General features: G+C 53.2%; 1 protein-coding gene across 6 annotated transcripts in view; it reads left to right on the plus strand.

Moving 5' to 3' along the window:
- Positions 1-3,936: 3,936 nt before the first annotated feature.
- The window catches only part of CLIC2 (CLIC family member 2), a 91,253-nt gene continuing 69,224 nt past the window's right edge, over positions 3,937-25,965 (plus strand). For all 6 annotated transcript variants that reach the window (XR_014969983.1, XR_014969984.1, XR_014969985.1 and 3 more), the window contains exon 1: positions 3,937-4,779. Coding sequence is in view for 1 of the 6 variants with exons in the window: in XM_085630335.1 (XP_085486461.1) it covers positions 4,723-4,779 (57 nt within the window). In the remaining 5 variants the exon portion in view is untranslated. The remainder of the gene's footprint in view (positions 4,780-25,965) is intronic.

The following is a 25,965-nucleotide window of genomic DNA, read 5'->3' on the forward strand; positions in this document are numbered from 1 at the left end:
CTGCACCTGCTGCCATGCGCCCTCTCTGCACCTGCTGCCACGCGCCCTATTTGCCTGGTGCCGCTGCACCTGGTGTCACGCGCTCCCTGTGCCCTAGTGCCACTGCACCTGCTGCCTTGTGCCCTGGTGCCACAGCACCTGCTGCCACGCGCCCTCTGTGCCCTGGTGCCACTGCACCTGCTGTCACGCGCTCCCTGTGCCCTAGTGCCACAGCACCTGCTGCCACGCGCCCTCTGTGCCCTGGTGCCACTGCACCTGCTGTCACGCGCTCCCTGTGCCCTACTGCCACTGCACCGGCTGCCACGTGCCCTCTGTGCCCTGGTGCCACTGCATCTGCTGCCACGCACTCCCTGTGCCCTGGTGCCACTGCACCTGCTGCCATTCACTCATTCATCATTAGCACGGACTTAACACCCCCTATTAATCAGGAACCAGCCACGCCCCGTTGTGCGCCCTACAGCCACTCAAAGATTTGAATGACCAAAAAAACAAGAACAAGTCGTGGATTCTTGCTGCTGAGCGCTTTTAATTTACTGTGTTTTTTCTGGGTTTTTTTTTAGTTAACATTTCCAGTATTAGAACATGCCGTGATGTTTCGGGGCCCTTTGTTCGTGCACGCTGCATTGTGAAATACTCTGGAGTCATTGTGCAAAGCGCCTCGGGCCGAGAGTCACTGGTGAAAAGGTCACACTGAGGGAAATCCCAGAACACGGCCCTCTGGCCGCCAATGTCAGCGCCTCTGGCCCTAGGCCCAGGGAATTTCCCAGGCTGCTTTGCGCCTTCCTTTTGAGGCGGTGCCCCCTCTTCGCCCTTGGACAGGATGCCGCTGTCAGTGTGCCAAGTGCAGAGATAGGGGGCGCTTCCGGCCACTTCCTGTGATAGCAGCCTGCGGAGTGCGAGGGTCGTCGAGCATACGTGAGACCGGCGTGTTAAAGTGTATGGAGGGGAGCGAGTACTCCATAGTACCAGGGCCAGAAAACACTGTTCACAGCGCTCACTGTCTCACGGTGATGGAAGGCGCCCCTCTCGGCTGTCCACCACTCTCTGAATCAGGGTGACTGGGAGGGGCGCCCAGCACTCTCTGAATTAGGACAAAAGGGTGGGGTGCACAGCACTCTGGACCAGAGTGATGGGAGGTGGGGGCTTGGGGTAAGGTGAGGGGTGCACAGCACTCTGGACCAGAGTGATGGGAGGGGGGCTTGGGGTAATGTGAGGGGTGCACAGCACTCTGGACCAGAGTGATGGGAGGGGGGGCTTGGGGTAATGTGAGGGGTGCACAGCACTCTGGACCAGAGTGATAGGAGGGGGGCTTGGGGTAATGTGAGGGGTGCACAGCACTCTGGACCAGAGTGATGGGAGGTGGGGGGTGCACAGCACTCTGGACCAGGGTGATGGGAGGTGCTGGGCTCTGGGTGATAGGGTGCACTCTGGACCAGGGTGATGGGAGGTGCTCGGCTCTGGGTGATAGGGTGCACTCTGGACCAGGCTGATGGGAGGTGCTCAGCTCTGGGTGATAGTGCGTGGTGCCTAGTACTCTGGACCGCTCCGGGTGACAGGGAGGGGTTCACAGTACTCTGGACCAGGGTGATGGGAGGTGCTCGGCTCTGGGTGATAGGGTGCACTCTGGACCAGGGTGATGGGAGGTGCTCGGTTCTGGGTGATAGGGTGCACTCTGGACCAGGGTGATGGGAGGTGCTCGGCTCTGGGTGATAGGGTGCACTCTGGACCAGGGTGATGGGAGGTGCTCGGCTCTGGGTGATAGGGTGCACTCTGGACCAGGGTGATGGGAGGTGCTCGGCTCTGGGTGATAGGGTGCACTCTGGACCAGGCTGATGGGAGGTGCTCAGCTCTGGGTGATAGGGTGCACTCTGGACCAGGGGGATGGGAGGTGCTCGGCTCTGGGTGATAGGGTGCACTCTGGACCAGGCTGATGGGAGGTGCTCAGCTCTGGGTGATAGTGCGTGGTGCCTAGTACTCTGGACCGCTCCGGGTGACAGGGAGTGGTTCACAGTACTCTGGACCAGGGTGATGGGAGGTGCTCGGCTCTGGGTGATAGGGTGCACTCTGGACCAGGGTGATGGGAGGTGCTCGGTTCTGGGTGATAGGGTGCACTCTGGACCAGGGTGATGGGAGGTGCTCGGCTCTGGGTGATAGGGTGCACTCTGGACCAGGGTGATGGGAGGTGCTCGGCTCTGGGTGATAGGGTGCACTCTGGACCAGGGTGATGGGAGGTGCTCGGCTCTGGGTGATAGGGTGCACTCTGGACCAGGCTGATGGGAGGTGCTCGGCTCTGGGTGATAGGGTGCACTCTGGACCAGGGGGATGGGAGGTGCTCGGCTCTGGGTGATAGGGTGCACTCTGGACCAGGCTGATGGGAGGTGCTCGGCTCTGGGTGATAGGGTGCACTCTGGACCAGGGTGATGGGAGGTGCTCGGCTCTGGGTGATAGGGTGCACTCTGGACCAGGGTGATGGGAGGTGCTCGGCTCTGGGTGATAGGGTGCACTCTGGACCAGGGTGATGGGAGGTGCTCGGCTCTGGGTGATAGTGTGCACTCTGGACCAGGCTGATGGGAGGTGCTCAGCTCTGGGTGATAGGGTGCACTCTGGACCAGGCTGATGGGAGGTGCTCAGCTCTGGGTGATAGTGCGTGGTGCCTAGTACCCTGGACCGCTCCGGGTGACAGGGAGGGGTTCACAGTACTCTGGACCAGGGGGGTAGATGTGCACCGCTCGGCTCTGTGTGATAGGAAGGAGTGATGGGAGGTGCAGGCTTGGGGTACTGTGAGGGGTGCTCATCACTCCCTTGACAGGATGATGTTGGGGATTCACATCATCTCTTGACCTTGGTGGTATGGGAGCTCAACATCACTATCTTGATCTGGGTGATATGGGGGTGCACGTTGCTCTCTTGACCTTGGTGACGTGGGATCCGGATCACTCTCTTGGCCTGGGTGATATGTGCGTGCAACTCACTCTCTAGATCTCTGTTATGTGGAGTGCAGATGGCTCTCTTCAACCTGGTGATGTGGGGGTTCGCATTCTCGTGACCTGAATAATGTGGGGGTGCGCATTACCCCCTTGACCCGGATGAGTAGGGGGTGCATATAACTTTCTTGACCCGAGTAATGTGGAGGTGCACATGACCCTTTTGACCCGGGTGATGTGGGGGTGCACGTGACCTTCTTGACCCGGGTGAAGTGGATGTGCGCACGACCCTCTTGATCTAGACCCGGGCTTAATGGGGGTCTTGACCCGGGTGAAGTGGGGGTATTGACCCGGGCGATATGGGGTTGCACGTGACCCTTTTGACCCGGGTGATGTGGGGGTATCTATTGACCCCGGCGATATGGGGTTGCACGTGACCCTCTTGACCCGGGTGATGTGAGGGTGCAGATAACTCTCCTGACCCTGGTGATGTGGGGGTGCACGTGACCCTCTTGACCCGGGTGATGTGGGGGTCTTGACCCGGGTGAAGTGGGGGTGCGCATGACCCTCTTGATCTAGACCCGGGCTTAATGGGGGTCTTGACCCGGGTGAAGTGGGGGTATTGACCCGGGCGATATGGGGTTGCACGTGACCCTCTTGACCCGGGTGATGTGGGGGTGCAGATAACTCTCCTGACCCGGGTGATGTGGAGGTGCTCATGTCCCTCTCGATCTTGACTCGGGTGATGTGGGGGTCTTGACCCTGGTTATGTGGGGGTGCACGAGGCCCTCTTGACCCGGGTGATGGCGGGGGGGGGGCATTCCGAGCGGCCCTGGCAGACGGGGACACGTGCATGTGATGCCCGCTGCACCATGTGCTGCACACAGATAGGAGTCGATGCTGACTCACAGGCCGGCGCCTCTGCCAGGGCCCCCGCCCCCCATCTCTCCCACACTCCTCGCCCCCCTCACAACCTCTCACACCCACCTTTAACTCCTCCCAATCCCAAAATTAAAGTCAACACTTCCAGAAACAATTACAGCGCCTGGAGCTGGAGATCTTGGCAGTGTCTGGGCGACGAGTGTGGAGCCTGGTGGGGTCAGACACTCCAGCCGCTCTAGAAGGGGCGACATTGGGTCCAGAGGGTGGGGTGTACCCTCACTGACTGGCAGCACCAGGGAGTACCGCGCCGAACTCCAGCAGCGGTGGGGTGGCACCAACAGCCCAGCGCCTAAGGGAACCGCACTAGACTCGCGGCGCTAGCGGAGACACACATCCGAGTCTTCTTCCTACGACCCTTCTGGAGTACCAGGAGCCCTGAGGACTGCGGTCCCTCCGAACGTGTTAATTATCCCTCTCGGACCCCCACCTGACCCCAGAGGAAGCTAGACCCTACTATTGTAGAATTCAACTCGGACCCTCACCCGACCCAGGGGAAGCTTGTCCCTCTGTGTTGAATACCCTTGGACCCTCACCTGACCCCAGAAAAAGCCTGTCCCTCTGTGTTGCAGACCCTCGGATCCTTCCCGACACCAGAGGAAGCTTGTCCCTCTAAGTTAAAGACCCTCGGACCCTCACTTTACCCCAGAGGAAGCCTGTCCCTCTGTGTTGCAGATCATCAGACCTTCACCTGACCCCCGAGGAAGCCTGTCCCTCAGTGCAGAATAACCTTGGACCCTCACCTGACCCCACAAGAATCCTATCCCCTCTGTGTTGCAGGCCCTCTGACCCTCACCTGACACGCGAAGCTGTGGCCCCTGCACCTTGAGGGTCAGAGTTCCTGAGGGTCCTGGCCAGGATGGCGAGCCTGAGGCCCCGCTCCCTGAGGGACCCTGAGATCGAGCTGTTCGTGAAGGTGAGTGCACCTACCCAGACATGCTGCACTGGCCGGGCAGCCCTTACTAACGTGTTAAAGCATCCACAGTGAGATTATTAGAAATGGGGGTGGGGTTAGAAGAATATCTGGAGCCCCTCCCCTTTTCACACCTTCCTCCAGTCAGGATATAAATCATAACATATGTTAGTGATGGCCCCTTACAGAGCGGCTTACTGCACTGTTATCAGCATAATGCCTCTTTTGGCTAGAGCCTGGTGCCCCCCCCTCCCGGAGACATTTGAGGCCCCCGTAGGTGGGGGGGGGCACCCCCCAGCTTGAAGACCCCTGCTCCACGGAGCGCACACTGCAGGCTCCTGTGCCTGGTGAGGGCCCCCAGCTCTAGGACCCTCAGCTCTGGAGTTTGAAACCATGTCCTGGTGCACACCACGGTGGGGGGCACACGGGGTACCATCATCCCTCCACGTGCACACTGGAGGCTCCTATCATTACTGGGGCCTCATTCCAGGGGAGGGCCCCCAGCTCTGAAGTTTGTACCTTGGTCAGGGGCAAGGGGGTAGTTTTAGGCAAATGCAAAAAGAACAAATGATGGACGGAATGCTGAACAATGCAAACATTCACCCCAGTCCCCAGTTTGAACCCAGCCATATGCAAATCAGTCTTGACCCAGCTCCATATGGGAGCAGTTCAGCCTGAACTGAAACCAGCATCCTGGGACCATTTACAGGGGTTCAGCCCTCATCGGCCAGGCTAGCTTGATTAGAGTGGCATGGAGAGCCCAGGACCCACGTCTGGGCTCGGGGAGACAAATGCAAAAAGATGAAATTGATGGACAGAATGCAGAACAATGTCATACATTCACCCTAGTACAGAGATCTGGGCCTAAATCCATCGTTTTTTTGCTCACCATGCCATTCCAGTTTGAACTCAGCCATATGCAAATCAGTCTTGACCCTGTGCCTCATGGGAACAGTCCAGCCTGATCTGCCAGGCCAGGTCCTCACTGGACTGGAAACAAGCATCCTAGGACCGGTTTTGGGTTTTCAGCCCTCATCAGCTAGGATAGCTTGACTCCAGTGGCATGGAGAGCAGGGGACCCTCATCAGTGGCATGGAGAGCACGGGGTTCACGTCTGAGCAAACCCGTCCACCTCGGGGTGGCAAATGCAAAAAGAACAATTGATGGACAGAATGCAGAACAATGTCACACATTCACTCCAGTACAAAGATCTGGGGCTAAATCCATCGTGTTTTTTTACTCACCATGCCATTCCAGTTTGAACACAGCCATATGCAAATCAGTCTTGACCCTGTGCCCCATGGGAACAGTCCAGTCCGAACTGCCAGGCCAGGTCCTCACTGGACTGGAAACAAGCATCCTATTTATTTTAATTTATTATTTTATTTTTTGAACTTGTAAGGCGCAACAGCTACCCAAAAAGGGTTTCCTGGCCCTCATCAGCCAGGATAGCTTGATTCCAATGGCATGGAGCAATGTCAAACATTCACCCCAATGCAAATCAGCCTTGACCCTGTTCCTCATGGGAACAGTCCATGCCGAACTGCCAAGCCAGGTCCTGCTGGGACTGGAAATTCAAGTGGTAAGGGAGAAAGAAGGCAAATTGAGAAAAGTTATAGAAAGGCAGGTCAGGTAAAGACAATAGTGAGGCACAGGGAAAGGTAGAGAGGAAGGGAAAAAGAAAAAGAGAAACAAGATATACTGAACAAATGCTGAGGCAGATTAAGAGTTTGGGTAGTGCAAAAAAAAGTGGGTTAAAGAGACGTTAAGTACTGAGAGCAGCGTGAGGTAGAGATAGGTATGAGGTGGAGAATGAGGTGAGGTAGTGAGTGGGGAGGCAGAGGAAAACTGTAGAGAGAGGACAGGGATAGAGGTGAATTTCAGAGAGAGTTGAAGCAGATGAAAAAAACATACAGTCAAGTGAGATGGAAACATAGGAGTGAGGTGCAGAGAGAAGTGTGAGTTAGACAGAGAGGAGGGAGAGAGGATAAAAGGGGCAGATAGTGGCAAACAGAGCTGAAGTAGAGAGAGGACAAACAGGTAGAGTGAGTTACACAGAGGTGAGGTAGAAAGAGGACAAACAGGTAGAGAGTGAGTTACACAGAGTTGGGGTAGAGAGAGGACACACAGGTAGAGAGTGAGTTACACAGAGTTGGGGTAGAGAGAGGACACACAGGTAGAGAGTGAGTTACACAGAGTTGGGGTAGAGAGAGGACAAACAGGTAGAGAGTGAGTTACATAGAGTTGGGGTAGAGAGAGGACAAACAGGTAGAGAGTGAGTTACATAGAGTTGGGGTAGAGAGAGGACAAAAGGGTAGAGAGTGAGTTACATAGAGTTGGGGTAGAGAGAGGACAAACAGGTAGAGTGAGTTACACGGAGGTGAGGTAGAAAGAGGACACACAGGTAGAGAGTGAGTTACACAGAGTTGGGGTAGAGAGAGGACAAACAGGTAGAGAGTGAGTTACATAGAGTTGGGGTAGAGAGAGGACAAACAGGTAGAGAGTGAGTTACACAGAGTTGGGGTAGAGAGAGAACAAACAGGTAGAGAGTGAGTTACACAGAGTTGGGGTAGAGAGAGGACAAACAGGCAGAGAGTGAGTTACACAGAGTTGGGGTAGAGAGAGGACAAACAGGCAGAGAGTGAGTTACACAGAGTTGAGGTAGAGAGAGACCAAAGGGCTGAGATGCAGGTGAGGGTGGTGGGAGAGCGGTGTGAGGGGTTGAGAGGTCTGGGAGGTGAGGGTAGGTAGACCTGTATTGGTAGAGGTGAGTCCAGATGGGAGGCATTGTAAGTCCTTTAAGACAGACATCATGTTTGAGGTGGCCAGGCCTGGCTGTAGGGTGATGCTGCATTGAAAGAAGCAGGTGGTTTGGGGGAGCACCAGAGTCCAATCTCGGGGTTTCCTGTGCTTGAGCTGAGATTGTTCCAGGTCAGCAGGGTTTGCTGAGTGTAAACTGAGTGCAGTAGACCCTGTAGCCCCGGGCACTGCTGTTGCCTGTTGCTGCAGCGCTGACACTACCTCCCACGGATAGAGCCGAGAGACCCCTACCCACCCCAGGGCCTGGCGCGTACTGCTAGTTGTATCCTGTTGTCTCCTAGTTCCTTTCTGCTCAGCTGGTGTGAGTGTGATGTTCATGAGTGCATGGTTTGGATGAGTGGTCAGTTGGAATGAGTGGGGCTGAGCCGCAGGACGCTGCTCCCGGTGGGGTAATACTTACCATAGTACTTTTTTTCGAAGTTTTATTTAGCGCAAACCTGACCCCAAATCAGGTATAAGAGCGCTTTACATGAGCACCAGTTGCGTTACATACTTGTAACTGAATAAACCTACCTATAGAATCTACATTACTAGACTCAGGACTCATTACCTACAAGGGCCTGACTTTGTTCACAAAACTAGTGTTAGATAGGGGTTCTTTCTGCAGTTAGACCTGTGGGGCTTCACGGCCCTTCTGCCCCCCACCCATTCCCGCAGATTTAGTTTTAGGATCAGTGAAAGGGTTAAAGTAGGCGAGTGTAGTCAGAGAGCGAAGACAGAGCCGAAGAGTAGGAAGGGACCGTGGTGTAGTAGGAATGAGCTAAGCGCCTACTAAAGACCTGCAGGTCATGTGTCTTAACCCTGGCAGGGGGACTCAACCTTTCGTCTTCCCAGGTCAATAAAATTAGTACCTTTAGGTTAGATAATAATGACATCTGCTACCTGAGCCCTAAAACTGAATTTGTTTGTGGTGTGTGGTTCACACTGTGGCTATTTGTTTCATGTAATTGCTTCTGTTGGCCCCTCCCTCCGTGCCACAGAGGGGTCCCCACCCGCCTCCAGCCTGAGAGCACATGGTTGGGGTGTGGAGGCAGGAAGGGTTCCATTTGGCCCACCTCCACACCACAGAAGCTATTGGACATTCTCTACTCCTTCCAAGGTGACACCAGAAGTTTGAGGTGTCTTCTAAGGTGTATTTCTGAATAGGATGGTACTTCATAGTGCCCTTCTCAGCCCTTCCTCTTCTTTGAGGAGGACGTTGGAGGAATACATTGGTTTATTTGGAAGTGGCCAGTGGGGGTTTTATTCAAGCAAGTTCTTGGTCTCTTGTGAGGCTAGTGCAGATACTCATCCTTCCTTGTCCAGTGACCATTAGAAGCTCTTTATGGTTTTTTAAGATCACATTGTATATCCTCGGTGTCCCTGAGAGTGGACTTTGAGAGCTCCTGTCCTGGTGCAGTAAGTATTGGAGGTTATCTTAGCTCATAATTTGGGCATTGAACACCCCTCATCTCTTAGTGTGGAGGGTGGACCTTCACATTGTGGACATTGAATATCCCTCATCGCTTAGCATGGACCTTCACACTGTGGACATTGAACATCTCTCATCTCATAGCATGCAGAGTGGACCTTCACATTGTGGACATTGAGCATCCCTCGTCTCTTAGCATGGACCTTCACATTATGAACATTGAACATCCCTCATCTCTTAGCGTGGACCTTCACATTGTGGACATTGAACATCCCTCATCTCATAGCATGCAGAGTGGACCTTCACATTGTGGACATTGAACATCCCTCATCTCTTAGCATGGACCTTCACATTGTGGACATCTCTCATCTCTCATCTCTTAGCATGCAGAGTGGACCTTCACATTGTGGACATTGAACACCCCTCATCTCTTAGTGTGGAGGGTGGACCTTTACATTGTGGGCATTGAACATCCCTCATCTCTTAGCGTGGAGAGTGGACCTTCACATTGTGGACATTGAACATCCCTCATCTCTTTGCGTGGAGAGTGGACCTTCACATTGTGGACATTGTGGCCATTATACATCCCTCATCTCTTAGCATCAAGGATGGACCTTCACATTGTGGGCATTGAACATCCCTCATCTCTTAGCGTGGAGAGTGGACCTTCACATTGTGGGCATTATACATCCCTCATCTCTTAGCATCAAGGATGGACCTTCACATTGTGGGCATTGAACATCCCTCATCTCTTAGCGTGGAGAGTGGACCTTCACATTGTGGACATTGAACATCCCTCATCTCTTAGCATCAAGGATGGACCTTCACATTGTGGACATTGAACATCCCTCTTCTCTTTGCGTGGAGAGTGGACCTTCACATTGTGGACATTGAACATCCCTCATCTCTTAGCATCAAGGATGGACCTTCACATTGTGGACATTGAACATCCCTCTTCTCTTTGCGTGGAGAGTGGACCTTCACATTGTGGACATTTTACATCCCTCATCTCTTAGCATTAAGGATGAACCTTCACATTGTGGGCATTGAACATCCCTCATCTCTTTGCATGGCCCTTCACATTATGGACACTGAACATCCCTCATCTCTTAGTGTGGAGGATGGACCTTCACATTGTGGGCATTGAACATCCCTCATCTCTTAGTGTGGACGATGGACCTTCCTGGTTGCTCTGGAAGTGAACATTGATGACTCCTGGTTTTATGGCAATGGACACTGGATGCTTAGTTTTGAAGCAAACATTGAAATTCTTTAAAATGAGCTTCATAAAGTTTCCTTAAGGTGGTAATTGTCATAGTCTCTTTTAAGGTGGAAGGGTTTCTTCTTTTTATGAAAGGGGCCATTGGGAATCCGTGCCCTCTTTAAGGAGTTGATGTGATATGGGGTCTGTTGGGCTCGTTAAAGGTTTTGTCATGGGAAGCTACTAGTCAATTTCAAGGAGTCATTGAAAATAATGCTAGCCGTCAAGGTGGCCATTGGAAAGTATTGGTCTCTTTCAGGGTGGCCACTGGGAATGCTTGGTTTCCCTAAAGGAGGTCACTGGAAATTACTGCTCTCCCTAAAGGAGGTCACTGGAAATTACTGGTCTCGCTTAAGGAGGTCACTGGAAATTACTGGTCTCGCATAAGGAGGTCACTGGAAAATACTAGTCTCGCTGAAGGAGGTCACTGGAAATTACTGGTCTCGCTTAAGGAGGTCACTGAAAATTACTACTCTCACTTAAGGAGGTCACTGGAAGTTACTGGTCTCGCTTAAGGAGATCACTGTTAATTACTGGTCTCGCTTAAAGAGGTCACTGGAAATGACTGGTCTCGCTTACAGAGGTCACTGGAAAACTGGAAATGACTGGTCTCTGGTCTCGCTTAAGGAGGTCACTGAAAATGACTGGTCTCGCTTAAGGAGGTTACTGAAAATGACTGGTCTCGCTTAAGAAGGTCACTGGAAATTACTACTCTTGCTTAAGAAGGTCACTGGAAATTACTGATCTCGCTTAAGGCGGTCACTGGAAATAACTAGTCTCGCTTAAGGAGGTCAATGGAAATGACTGGTCTCGCTTAAGGTACTGGTCTTGCTTAAGGAGGTCACTGGAAATTACCGGTTTCACTTAAGGAGGTCTCTGGAAATTACTGGTCTCGCTTAAGGAGGTCACTGAAAATTACTGGTCTCTCTTAAGAAGGTCACTGGAAATTACTGGTCTCGCTTAATGAGGTCACTGGAAATTACTGATCTCGCTTAAGGAGGTCACTGGAAATTACTGGTCTCGCTTAAGGTACTGGTTTCGCTTAAGGAGGTCACTGGAAATTACTGGTCTTGCTTAAGGTACTGGTCTCGCTTAAGGAGATCACTGGAAATAACCGGACTTGCTGAAGGAGGTAATTGCAAATGACTGGTCACACTTAAGGAGGTCACTGGAAATTACTGGTCTTGCTTGAGGAGGTCACTGGAAATTACTGGTCTCGCTTAAGCAGGTCACTGGAAATGACTGGTCTCGCTTAAGGTACTGATCTCGCTTAAGGAGGTCACTGGAAATAAGGAGGTCACTGTAAATTACTGGTCTCGCATAAGGAGGTCACTGGAAATGACTGGTCTTGCTTACGGAGGTCACTGGAAATGACTGGTCTCTGGCCTCGCTTAAGGAGGTCACTGGAAATGACTGGTCTCGCTTAAGGAGGTCACAGAAAATTACTGGTCTCGCTTAAGAAGGTCACTGGAAATTACTGGTCTCGCTTAATGAGGCCCCTGGAAATTACTGATCTCGCTTAGGGAGGTCACTGGAAATTACTGGTCTCGCTTAAGGAGGCCACTGGAAATGACTGGTCTCGCTTAAGGTACTGGTCTCACTTAAGGAGGTCACTGGAAATGACTGGTCTCACTTAAGGTACTGGTCTTGCTTAAGGAGGTCACTGAAAATTACCGGTTTTGCTTAAGGAGGTCTCTGGAAATTACTGGTCTCGCTTAAGGAGGTCACTGAAAATTACTGGTCTCGCTTAACACGGTCTCTGGAAATTATTGGTCTCGCTTAATAAGGTCACTGGAAATTACTGATCTCGCTTAAGGAGGTCACTGGAAATTACTTTTCTCGCTTAAGGTACCTGTCTCGCTTAAGGAGGTCACTGGAAATTACTGGTCTCGCTTAAGGAGGTCAATGGAAATTACTGGTCTCGCTTAAGGTACTGGTCTCGCTTAAGGAGGTCACTGGAAATTACTGGTCTTGCTTAAGGAGGTCACTGGAAATTACTGGTCTCGCTTAAGGAGGTCAGTGGAAATTATTGGTCTCTCTTAAGGAGGTAATTGGAAATTACTGATCTCGCATAAGGAGGTCAATGGTAATTACTGGTCTCGCTTAAGGAGGTCACTGGAAATGACTGGTCTCGCTTAAGGTACTGGTTTCGCTTAAGGAGGTCACTGGAAATTACTGGTCTTGCTTGAGGAGGTCACTGGAAATGACTGGTCTCGCTTAAGGAGGTCTCTGGAAATGACTGGTCTTGCTTAAGGTACTGGTCTCGCTTAAGGAGGTCACTGGAAATTACTGGTCTTGCTTGAGGAGGTCACTGGAAATTACTGGTCTCGTTTAAGGAGGTCACTGGAAATGACGGGTCTCGCTTACGGTACTGGTCTCGCTTAAGGAGGTCACTGGAAATTACTGGTCTTGCTTGAGGAGGTCACTGGAAATTACTGGTCTCGCTTAAGGAGGTCACTGGAAATGACGGGTCTCGCTTAAGGTACTGGTCTCGCTTAAGGAGGTCACTGGAAATTACTGGTCTCGCTTAAGGAGGTCACTGGAAATGACGAGTCTCGCTTAAGGTACTGGTCTCGCTTAAGGAGGTCACTGGAAATTACTGGTCTTGCTTAAGGAGGTCACTGGAAATAACTGGTCTCGCTTAAGGAGGTCACTGGAAATAACGGGTCTCGCTTAAGGTACCGGTCTCGCTTAAGGAGGTCACTGGAAATGACTGGTCTCGCCTAAGGAGGCCATTGGAAGTTCTTGACCCCTTATGTTGGTGTTTGGGGGGCGGGAGAGACTGAGCTCCCCTTAGGTTGAGGTCTAGTTTTTGCTTTGAGGTGAGGGAAGTGTGAGTATCACAAGCTCCCGTGAGGGTGAGGAAAGCTCCCACAGGCATTAATAGTGGTATATAGACGTGGCGCCCAGGGCATCATTGTACAGAACCTATTGGGTACTGAGCAGCTTGGAAAGTGCCCGTCTCAGAATGTTCTAGAGGTTTAATCAGCAGAAAAATACCACCACAGGCCTCTTACGGAAACTTCTGCAACATTTCCCGTACACCAACCTCACGTGTTTCCTTTTGTCCGTGCACGGCCTCCCTTCCTGTGAGATTCCCCGTGTGCCAAGAGCCCCCCCCCCCTTACTTCCTGTTTCCCCAGAGCTCAGCTGTGTTTACCGAGGCTCTGCTCCCACTGCTTGAGCCCGGACCCCAATGCCTGACAATCTGTACAGAAATTAAAGCTCCCTGACCCGTGTGGGACCGGGTCCTTTCCCAGTGCAGGAGACCAGCCCAGATCCCTGGACCCATGTGAGCCAGATCCTTTCCCAGTACATGAGACCAGCCCAGATCCCTGACCCTTGTGTGTACGGATCCTTTCCCAGTACATGAGACCAGCCCAGATCCCTGAACGATGTGTGTACGAATCCTTTCCCAGTACATGAGACCAGCCCAGATCCCTGACCCGTGTGAGTCCGGATCCTTTCCCAGTACATGAGACCAGCCCATATCCCTGGACCCTTGTGTGCCCGGATCCTTTCCCAGTACATGAGATCAGCCCAGATCCCTGACCCATGTGAGCCAGTTCCTTTCCCAGTACAGGAGACCAGCCCAGATCCCTGGACCCTTGTGTGTCCGGATCCTTTCCCAGTACATGAGACCAGCCCAGATCCCTGACCCGTGTGAGTCCGGATCCATTCCCAGTACATGAGACCAGCCCAGATCCCTGGACCCTTGAGTGTCCGGATCCTTTCCCAGTACATGAGACCAGCCCAGATCCCTGGACCCTTGAGTGTCCGGATCCTTTCCCAGTACATGAGACCAGCCCAGATCCCTGGACCCTTAAGTGTCCGGATCCTTTCCCAGTACATGAGACCAGCCCAGATCCCTGACCCTTGTGTGTACGGATCCTTTCCCAGTACATGAGACCAGCCCAGATCCCTGAACGATGTGTGTACGAATCCTTTCCCAGTACATGAGACCAGCCCAGATCCCTGACCCGTGTGAGTCCGGATCCTTTCCCAGTACATGAGACCAGCCCATATCCCTGGACCCTTGTGTGTCCGGATCCTTTCCCAGTACATGAGACCAGCCCAGATCCCTGACCCGTGTGAGTCCGGATCCTTTCCCAGTACATGAAACCAGCCCAGATCCCTGGACCCTTGTGTGTCCGGATCCTTTCCCAGTACATGAGACCAGCCCAGATTCCTGACCCTGGAGAAGTGTGGCTCAATGATTAGAGCGGCAGACCCTGATGCAGAGGTCTAGCCCGGGACCAGGGTTCAATTCCCCGCCTCGGCGGGTCTTGGGCTCAAAAATTCCACGGACCTGATAATTCTCGCCTCGGTGCCATTCCAATCATGGAGTCCCACTCTGCAACTCTGGGCAATAGCTTGCTTAATCTCCACAACGGCCCCACAATGCTAAGTATGCCTGGCCTCCACCTTGGGGGTGCCCAGGAGTGGACGCCTCACAGGGAAAGCCAGGATGGGTTCCACAGCGGTATTCGTACAAGCGCCTTGAGACCCTTGCGGGTGAGTAGTGCGCTATACAAGTATCAATTTACATTTACCCTTGTGTGTCCGGATCCTTTCCCTGTACATGAGACCAGCCCAGATCCCTGACCCGTGTGTGTCTGGATCCTTTCCCAGTACAAGAGACCAGCCCAGATCCCTGAACGATGTGTGTCAGGTTCCTTTCTCAGTGCAGGAGACCAGCCCAGATCCCTGAACGATGTGTGTCTGGATCCTTTCCCATTACAGGAGACCAGCCCAGATCCTGGACCCTTGTGTGTCCGGATCCTTTTCCAGTACATGAGGCCAGCCCAGATCCCTGGACCCTTGTGTGTCTGGATCCTTTCCCAGTACAGGAGACCAGCCCAGATCCCTGGACCCTTGTGTGCCCGGATCCTTTCCCAGTACATGAGATCAGCCCAGATCCCTGACCCATGTGAGCCGGATCCTTTCCCATTACAGGAGACCAGCCCAGATCCCTTACCCATGTGTGTCTGGATCCTTTCCCAGTACAAGAGACCAGCCCAGATCCCTGAACGATGTGTGTCCGGTTCTTTTCCCAGTGCAGGAGACCAGCCCAGATCCCTAACCCGCGTGAGGCCGGATCCTTTCCCGTTACAGGAGACCAGCCCAGATCCCTGGACCCTTGTGTGTTCAGATCCTTTCCCAGTACATGAGACCAGCCCAGATCCCTGGACCTTTGTGTATCCGGATCCTTTCCCAGTACATGAGACCAGCCCAGATCCCTGACCCGTGTTGTCTGGATCCTTTCCCAGTACAAGAGACCAGCCCAGATCCCTGAACGATGTGTGTCCGGTTCCTTTCCCAGTGCAGGAGCAACCCAGATCCCTGACCCATGTGGGTCCAGATCCTTTCCCAGTACAGGAAACCAGCCCAGATTCCTGACCCATGTGTTTGTGGATACTTTCTCAGTACAGGAGACCAGCCCAGATCCCTGGCCTGTATGTGTCTAGATCCTCTCCCAGTGCAGGGGGCCAGGCCAGATCCCAGACCCGAGTGTGTCAGGATCATTTCCCAGTACATGAGACCAGCCCAGCTCCCGGAACCGTGTGTGTCTCGATCCTTTCTCAGTACAGGAGACCAGCCCAGCTCCCTGAAGAATGGGTGTCCGGATCCTTTCCCAGTACAGGAGACCAGCCCGGATCCCTGAACTGTGTGTGTCTGATCCTTTCCCAGTACAGAAGACCAGCCCAGCTCCCTAAACCAGGGGTGTCCGGATCCTTTCCCAGTACAGGAGACCAGCCCAGATCCCTGGACCCTTGTGTGCCCGGAACCTCTCCCAGTACATGAGATCAGCCCAGATCCCTGACTCATGTGAGCCGAATCCTTTCCCAGTACAGGAGACCAGCCCAGATTCCTGGACCCTTGTGTGTCCGGATCCTTTCCCAGTACATGAGACCAGCCTAGATCCCTGGACCCTTGTGTGTCCGCATCCTTTCCCAGTACATGAGACCAGCCCAGATCCCTGACCCGTGTGAGTCTGGATCCTTTCCCAGTACATGGGACCAGCCCAGATCCCTGGACCCTTAAGTGTCCGGATCCTTTCCCAGTACATGAGACCAGCCCAGATCCCTGGACCCTTGAGTGTCCGGATCCTTTCCCAGTACATGAGACCAGCCCAGATCCCTGGACCCTTGAGTGTCCGGATCCTTTCCCAGTACATGAGACCAGCCCAGATCCCTGACCCTTGTGTGTCCGGATCCTTTCCCAGTACATGAGACCAGCCCAGATCCCTGAACGATGTGTGTCCGAATCCTTTCCCAGTACATGAGACCAGCCCAGATCCCTGACCCGTGTGAGTCCGGATCCTTTCCCAGTACATGAGACCAGCCCAGATCCCTGGACCCTTGTGTGTCCGGATCCTTTCCCAGTACATGAGACCAGCCCAGATCTCTGACCCGTGTGAGTCCGGATCCTTTCCCAGTACATGAGACCAGCCCAGATCCCTGGACCCTTGTGTGTCCGGATCCTTTCCCAGTACATGAGACCAGCCCAGATCCCTGACCCTTGTGTGTCCGGATCCTTTCCCTGTACATGAGACCAGCCCAGATCCCTGACCCGTGTGTGTCTGGATCCTTTCCCAGTACAAGACACCAGCCCAGATCCATGAACGATGTGTGTCAGGTTCCTTTCCCAGTGCAGGAGACCAGCCCAGATCCCTGAACGATGTGTGTCCGGTTCCTTTCCCAGTGCAGAAGACCAGCCCAGATCCCTGGACCCTTGTGTGTCTGGATCCTTTCCCATTACAGGAGACCAGCCCAGATCCTGGACCCTTGTGTATCCGGATCCTTTTCCAGTACATGAGACCAGCCCAGATCCCTGGACACTTGTGTGTCTGGATCCTTTCCCAGTACATGAGACCAGCCCAGATCCCTGACCCATGTGTGTCTGGATCCTTTCCCAGTACATGAGACCAGCCCAGATCCCTGACCCATGTGTGTCTGGATCCTTTCCCAGTACAAGAGACCAGCCCAGATCCCTGAACGATGTGTGTCCGGTTCCTTTCCCAGTGCAGGAGACCATCCCAGATCCCTGACCCATGTGAGGCCGGATCCTTTCCCATTACAGGAGACCAGCCCAGATCCCTGGACCCTTGTGTGTCCGGATCCTTTCCCAGTACATGAGACCAGCCCTGATTCCTGGACCCTTGTGTGTCCGGATCCTTTCCCAGTACATGAGACCAGCCCAGATCCCTGACCCATGTGTGTCTGGATCCTTTCCCAGTACATGAGACCAGCCCAGATCCCTTACCCGTGTGAGTCCGGATCCTTTCCCAGTACAGGAGACCAGCCCAGATCCCTGGACCCTTGTGTGCCCGGATCCTTTCCCAGTACATGAGATCAGCCCAGATCCCTGACCCATGTGAGCCGGATACTTTCCCATTACAGGAGACCAGCCCAGATCCCTGGACCCTTGTGTGTCCGGATCCTTTCCCAGTACATGAGACCAGCCCAGATCCCTGGACCCTTGTGTGTCCGGATCCTTTCCCAGTACATGAGACCAGCCCAGATCCCTGGACCCTTGTGTGTCCGGATCCTTTCCCAGTACATGAGACCAGCCCAGATCCCTGACCCGTGTGTGTCTGGATCCTTTCCCAGTACAAGAGACCAGCCCAGATCCCTGAACGATGTGTGTCCGGTTCCTTTCCCAGTGCAGGAGCAACCCAGATCCCTGACCCATGTGGGTCCAGATCCTTTCCCAGTACAGGAAACCAGCCCAGATTCCTGACCCATGTGTTTGTGGATCCTTTCTCAGTACAGGATACCAGCCCAGATCCCTGGCCTGTATGTGTCTAGATCCTCTCCCAGTGCAGGGGGCCAGCCCAGATCCCAGACCCGAGTGTGTCAGGATCCTTTCCCAGTACATGAGACCAGCCCAGCTCCCTGAACCGTGTGTGTCTCGATCCTTTCTCAGTACAGGAGACCAGCCCAGATCCCTGAAAAATGGGTGTCCGGATTCTTTCCCAGTACAGGAGGCCAGCCCGGATCCCTGAACTGTGTGTGTCTGATCCTTTCCCAGTACAGAAGACCACCCCAGCTCCCTAAACCATGGGTGTCCGGATCCTTTCCCAGTAGAGAAGACCAGCCCAGATCCCTGAACTGTGCGTGTCCGATCCTTTCCCAGTACAGAAGACCGGCCCAGCTCCCTGAACAATGTGTGTCTAGATCCCTTCCCAGTACAGGAGACCAGCCCAGATCCCTGACCTGGGTGTGCCGGATCCTTTCCAGAACAGGAGACCAGCCCAGCTACCTGAACCCTCTGTGCCCGGATCCTTTCCCAGTATAGGAGGCCAGCCCAGATCCTTGAATCATGGGTGTCCGGATCCTTTCCTAGTACCGGAGACCAGCCAATGCTCCCTGAACCGTGTGTGCCGGATACTTTCCTAGTACAGGAGATCAGCCCAGATCCCTGACCCGTGTGAGTCTGGATCCTTTCCCAGTGCAGGAGACCAGCCCAGATCCCTGACCTGTGTGTATCTGAATCCCTTCCCAGTACAGGAGATCGGGCCTAGCTCCCTCAACCATGTGTGTCCGCAGGGCCGGACTGGGAACCACAACCAGCCCTGGGAAAGTGGTCTGCCGGCCCCCTCCCCCAGGGAGGGGGGGTGCCACCGAGCCCTTTGCCAGGGCGGTTTTCGGCCGATTTTGTTACAGGGCCGATTTAGCAGCTATCTGGAAAAACGGCCCTGTAACAGAAACAGCCCCCAGGGGCCCGAAACCGGAACCCCCCCCCATGCGGCGCAATGGGGGATTGCCCGGTGACCGCTACGGCCAGTCCGGCCCAGTGTGTCCGTATCCTTTCCTAGTACAGGAGACCAGCATAGATCCCTAACCGCTGTTGTCCAGATCCTTTTCCAGTAAAAGAGACCAGCCCAGCTCTCTGAACCATGTGTGTCCCTATCCTTTCCTAGTACAGGAGACTAGCCTGTGACCCCATGAACCGTGTGTGTGCAGATCCTTTCCTAGTACAGGTGACCAGCCCAACTCCATGAACCATGTGTGTGGATCCTTTCCCAGTACAGGAGACTAGTCCCAGACCCCTGACCCGTGTGTGTCCAGATCCTTTCCCAGTACAGGAGGCCAGCTCCCTGAACCATGTGTGTGTGGATCCTTTCCCAGTACAGGAGACTAGTCCCAGATCCCTGACCCGTGTGGGACCGGATCCTTTCCCAGTACAGGAGACTAGCCCGGATCCACACCATCCTTTCCCAGTGCAGGAGACCAGCCCAGATCCCTGACCCGTGTGGGACCGGATCCTTTCCCAGTACAGGAAACCAGCCCAGATCCCTGACCCGTGTGGGACCGGATCCTTTCCCAGTACAGGAGACCAGCCCAGATCCACCCCATCCTTTCCCAGTACAGGAGACCAGCCCAGATCCCTGACCCGTGTGGGACCGGATCCTTTCCCAATACAGGAGACCAGCCCAGATCCACACCATCCTTTCCCAGTACAGGAGACCAGCCCAGATCCCTGACCCGTGTGGGTCTGCATCCTTTCCCAGTACAGGACACCAGCCCAGATCCCTGACCCGTGTGGGACCGAATCCTTTCCCAGTACAGGAGACCATCCCAGAGCCCTGAATCGTGTGGATCCGGATCCTTTCCCAGTAGAGGACACCAGCCCAGATCACTGACCCATGTGGGACCGGATCCTTTCCCGATACAGGAGACCAGCCCAGATCCCTGACCCGTGTGGGTCTGGATCCTTTCCCAGTACAGGAGACCAGCTGTTGGACTTGGCCCTTCTGGCAGGTTCACCCCTATACTTTTTGCTTTTACTGGTGACCTGGTGGTAGTGATTTTTGGTTGCGGCGCACTTTACCACTGTCTCCCAGGGTAAAGTGCGTGCGTGTAGTGAGGTTGGCCTGCCCTCCCATAGGAATGCATGGGGGAATGTATGTGTCTCTGGTAGTTCCTGATGCGTGGGGAGTGCAGGTGCGAGTTTGGTATGTGCGGACTCGTGTGATGAAATGCTGCGCGATGATGTGTGCGGTGTCCATGTAGCTATTATGGAAGTGCCACTTCTAGACGCTGGCATAAATGTGCCGTGACTGCCTGTCTCGTGATTGGCTGGCTGAGGTCATGTGACGGGCTAGGGAATCCCCAGAGTCAGGAGGAGTCACCCAGTGGTGAATGGGGAGATCAGCAGCCAGATAGGTGGGAGGAGTACACCTAGGACCTGAATAGGGCTGGGCTTTCCCCACACAATGCTGGCTCCGCCCCCTGTGGTGCGACTGATGACCCTGGCCTGCTCTCTGAATAGGGAGAGGGGCTGAGCAAAACAAAGTGCTCAGGAAACAGTTGTAACTGGTTCGCCCCTCCCCTGCACCTTGAGACAAAGGTAAACCTGTGTATAAGAAGGGGCTGTGACCCCAAGTACAATGTTCTCACTTGTTCCTAACTTTAGGGGGACACCTTGCCAGGAGGAACTGCCGCGGGACCCAGCTGCTGCTTCCTGAGGGTCCCTGCGTGCTGGCCTACCTGGCTGTGCTTTGCTGCGGTCCCCCCAGCCCAAGGACTTGCTGGGCTCTTCCCCTTTCTCTAGGAGGGCACTTCAGGGGGTGTTGGCAGCGAAGGGAGACTGCCTGGGCCCCCCCCCCCTTTCCCGGCTGTTCGAGCGGGAGCCTACCCCGCTTTATTAGGGAATTAATATCCCTAGTGGGTGCCCACCCCGCCAGGGACCTTGCCGCTGTTCTTGCTGTGATCCTCACGGGTGCCTACCCCGCCAGGGACCTTGCCGCTGTTCTTGCTGTGATCCTCGCGGGTGCCTACCCCGCTTATTTAATTATTTTTATAGCGGGAGCCCACCCCGCATACTGGTGCTGTCGCGGGTGCCCACCCCGCTTATTGCCTTGGTTTAATTGAGGGAGCCCACACCTCATTGCAGTGAAGAAATCACCGCCGCAGCCGGGCTCCCGCAGGAAGTCAGGCAGTTCGAGTCCGGACGTGGGCGGGACTTCCAGCAGGAAGCGACGGGAGCCCACCCCGCGCTCCTACGGAAGAGAAGAGGATTACGGAGACGATGGGGGCCCGAGGCACACTGTTGGTGCCTGCCCCCACCACGAGAAAGCCGTCCTGCCGCCTGAGCTTCCCCAGCGGAGGGGAAGCTCCACCGCCCCGGACGAGAGGATCAGAAGAGACTCTCTCCCCCCTCCAGAGAACAGCCCGGTGAGTCAGGAGGGGCTGGGAGGCGCCGTGAGGGTGTTGTTGTGGGTGCCGGTCCCAGACCGGCCTATTTCCTGAGCGGCCCCCCGCCTGATAGGGGGGACGCTCCACCGAAGGGGGCTTTTCTCTCGGCGATACGAGCGGCCCCGGAAGGCAGCGTGCCGCTCCAACGTTATAACGGGGGCAGTATTTTATAGAGTCCAGAAGGACTCCAACGGGCCACATTTGTGTCGAGCCCCGGGAGGCTCCAACGACGGGGCCAGCAGTGTTGCAAAGAGCACGAGTACGCTCCCACGACGAGACCCACATTGCCTTAAGAGCCTAGAAGGCTCCACCATTTGGGGGGCATGTTGGTTTAGAGCGCTATTACGCTCCAACGAAGGGGCAGTGTTTGTTCTAGAGCCTAGAAGGCTCCAACGTTTGGCACCCCTTCCCAGAGCCTAGGTGGCTCCCGGGCTACACATTTGTTTTCAAAGGCTCAGTGGTGCCCAAGCATTTTCCCAGCTGCCCAGCACTTAGTGGGCAGCTGCAACGTTTAGGTTGTGCCTTGTGCGCCCTGGCTTGCGCAGCCTGCGCAGTCGCGCCCTGACTTTGCTGGATATTGGGCCTTTTTGCACCCCTGAAAGGCCAAGTTGGCCTGGGGACAGTTTCCATGTGTTGTGCCCTCCCCTAGGGTACCTGGTGATTGTTATATATGTACCTTTGCGCCTGCGCAATGCCTTTGTGCTGTGATTCTTTCTAGCTGTGCCTATGCGTAGGAGAGGGTTTTTCCTAGGATAGGTTATGCTGATGTGTTCATGATTCCCTGCGTAATATTTTCCTAAGGTGGTTAGGGTTGCGTAGGTGGTACTTACCTGTTACCAGTGGTTACTGGTTGTGCGCTACATTTTATAATTGGTGCTACAGTGATTGTATGTGCTATGTTCTAAAGTGATATTTCTACAACGTTCTAGTTCCAAAAGTGCTTATTCCTGACAGTGGTCCAGGTGGCCCTGTCTTGTACATATCCCCTGTAAATTCTGCCCGTGCCTGTTGGCACATTGTAGAGTGTGTGTTTTTATCTAATGTGTTTTGGTGTAATACAAAGGCTATTTTTATATAATACCTTGTGTGGAGTTTCTTTTGTGGTGGGCCTTGGGTGGTGTTGCTGGGTGCGCGCGCAAACGCTTTACACATTGCCTCCGGGAAAAGCCTGACTGCTCGTGCCAAGCTACCAAGGGGGTGAGCAGGGGTTATCTTTGGCGTGTAACTCCCCAGCCCTGACTAGAGTGGTGGTTTCTGCCTGGCTTTGGCGCAAGCCCCAGCCAACCAGAAATCCCATTTCTAACATCAGCCCAGATCCCTGACCGGTGTGGGACCAGATAATTTCCTAGTATAGGATACCAGCCCAGATCCATGACCCATGTGTGTCCGGATACTTTCCCAGTCCAGAAGGCCAGCCCCAGCTCCTTGAAGCCTGTGTGTCCAGATCAGTCCCCAATACAGGAGGCCATCCCAGCTCCCTGAACCATGGGTGTCCGGATCCTTTCCCAGTACAGGAGACCAGCCCAGATCCCTGACCCATGTGGGTCCAGATCCTTTCCCAGTACAGGAGACCAGCCCAGATCCCTTGTCTGGGTGTGTCTAGATCCTGTCTCAGGGCAGGAGACGAGCCCAGATCTCTGGCCTGTGTGTGTCTAGATCCGCTCCCAGTACAAGAGACCAGCCCAAATCTCTGAACCATGTTTGTCCTGATTCTTTCCCAGTACAGACCACCGAAGCTACCTGTAACCAGGAGTGTCTGGATCCATTCCCAGTACAGGAGACCAGCCCAGATCTCTGAACCGTGTTTGCCGGATCCTTTCCTAGTACAGACCAGCCCTATCTACCTGTAACCGGGTGTGTCTGGATACTTTCCCAGTGCAGGAGACCAGCCCAGATCCCTGACCCGTGTGGGACCAGATCCTTTCCCGGTTCAGGAGACCAGCCCAGATCCCTGACCCATATGGGACTGGGTCCTTTCCCAGTACAGGAGACCAGCCCAGATCCCTGACCTGTGTGGGACCGGGTCCTTTCCCAATAAAGGAGACCAGCCCATATCCCTGACCCGTGTGTGTCTGGATCCTTTCTCAGTACAGATGACCAGCCCAGATCCCTTACCCATGTGGGTCCGGATCCTTTCCCATTAGAGGACACCAGCCCAGATCACTGACCCGTGTGTGTCCATTTCCTTTCCCAGTTCAGGAGACAAGCCCAGATCCTGACCCGCGTGGGGCCGGATCCTTTCCCGGTACATGAGACCAGCCCAGATCCCTGACCCGTGAGGGTCCAGATCCTTTCCCAGTACAGGAGACCAGCTCAGATCCCTGACCCATGTGGGTCCGGATCCTTTCCCAGTACAGGAGACCAGCCCAGATCACTGACCCATGTGGGAACGGATCCTTTCCCGGTACAGGAGACCAGGCCAGATCCCTGACCCGTGTGGGTCCAGATCCTTTCCCAGTGCAGGAGACCAGCCCAGATCCCTGGCATGTGTGTGTCTAGATCCTCTCCCAGTACAGGGGACCAGCCCAGATCCCTGACCAATGTGTGTCCATTTCCTTTCCCAGTACAGAATTCCAGCCCCAGCTCCCGGAACCATGTGTGTCCAGAGCTTTTCCCTAGATAGGAGACCAGCCAAGCTCCCTGAACCGTGTGTGTCCGGATCCTTTACCAGTAGAGGAGATCAGCCTAGGGCTCCCTGATCCATGTGTTTCTGGATCCTTTCCCAGTACAGTAGACCAGTTCCCTGAACCATGTGTGTCCAGATCTTTTCCCTGGACAGGAGACACGTGCAGCTCCTTGAACCCAGACACTGCCCAGGTAGCTTTAGAGACAGTGAGGCAGGAGAGCGAGGCTTCATTCTTTCATCATCCATACTGTAGGACTGGAAAGGGCAGATAGGGGGTCCCATAATTCAGGAGAGGGAGAGGTAGTGGTTGAAGCAGGCTCACCACACTTGCAGGCCTAGAAAGACTTCTCTGCACAGTCTTTGGCCTGCCGGATGGTAAAGATGCCCTTTGGTTAGTACTAAACAATGGGGATTCTAGATAGATATCTAGAAATACCAGGTGCACTACTTAATGTCGCTATAAAGCATACACAATATTTTCAAAAATTAAAAAAACAAATATTATGCAATATTGTACAGTATTGGTGAAACAATGACAGTACTCAGTCCTTTGTTGGCTGTATCACGCTTTCACAAACAAATCTTCAAACAGAAAACGATGAATAGTTATCTGCTTTTATTCTTGACGATCGCAGATAGTTTCTCATGTGTATAGAAACCAACAGAATATCGCTTATATTCAGCTTGTGAAGTTCTCAGTCTTCAAAAATCAATCTTCAAAAATCCCAATGCATTTCGGGCTATACATATGAGCCCTTCATCAGGGGAATCTACAAATATATAAATATATACATAAACGAGATATAATCTGCGTATACAGCAATGTAGCATAGAAAGTGTAATGGGTTCAATAGAGAACAGGTAGTGCTTATCACCAGGTTTGGACTCTGAACCACCATAAAAAATCGTTTGGAAAAAGATGCGTGAATGTAGTTAAAGGCTTAAAAAAGAAAGAGAAAAAAAGAAAAAGGTGAAGAAAAAAAGATAAAAGATTTCCACACATGTGCCACTATCGTGTCGACAACAAGAATAAAACAAGTGACCACGCGTGGCTGAGCTGGCATTTAAATGGTGTTTAGGAGAATGAATCATACCTTAAAGCACTCGAGTTAGTAAATTCAAAGTGCCAATGGGAACCAACGAATACTTAACGATGACATTAATGCCACATGGTTAAAGGATAATATGCCCGTCTCTGTCTAAAAACCAAACAAGGGGCGCCAATGATTAAAGTTGGATAAGTGCAGACTGTGAAATGAAAATAGCTTTAACAAACTAGCTATAACAAACCGGAAATCCGAAAAAACTCTTACCGGTGGTGTGCCGTTCACTAGCCAAAAACCAGGAGCCTTATTAAATGAAACGGGACATCTACAAAAAGAAGCCAAAAATAAACGTAAACGTGGAATTCAAATACGCTTAAATGCGTATAAGCTATAATCAGTAATGCTTACCTCTCGACGAGGAATTCAAAATAGTGCTCAGACTACAGAGACGCCGGTCGCGGACTAGTGAGCCTGCGCGTCTCAAAGCGTATGAAATGACGGGCATGAAAACTAAAAAAGGACTGTGCTGATGCTATGTAGAGTGCCCTGTAAACCGCCATATTTGAACAGGAGACGAACTGTTTTAAAAATATACAGTGTAACAATTAAAGTAAAAGGACCAAAACCCTAAACTAAATGAAAAAAGAATGCCTTAACTATTATCAAGCAAAATAAAGACCCGTCACCATAAACATAGAAAGGTGAATAAAGAAAGAAAAAAAGAGGAAAAAGAGGGACTCTGAGAACCTGGATAGGATGAAGTGAAAGACCATGCATCAATGACATTCTGTAAAACATAATCAATGTTCACAATAGCACGA

The sequence above is a fragment of the Triturus cristatus genome, chromosome 10 (assembly GCF_964204655.1).
Source record: "Triturus cristatus chromosome 10, aTriCri1.1, whole genome shotgun sequence".
In the NCBI taxonomy this organism is placed as follows: domain Eukaryota; kingdom Metazoa; phylum Chordata; class Amphibia; order Caudata; family Salamandridae; genus Triturus; species Triturus cristatus.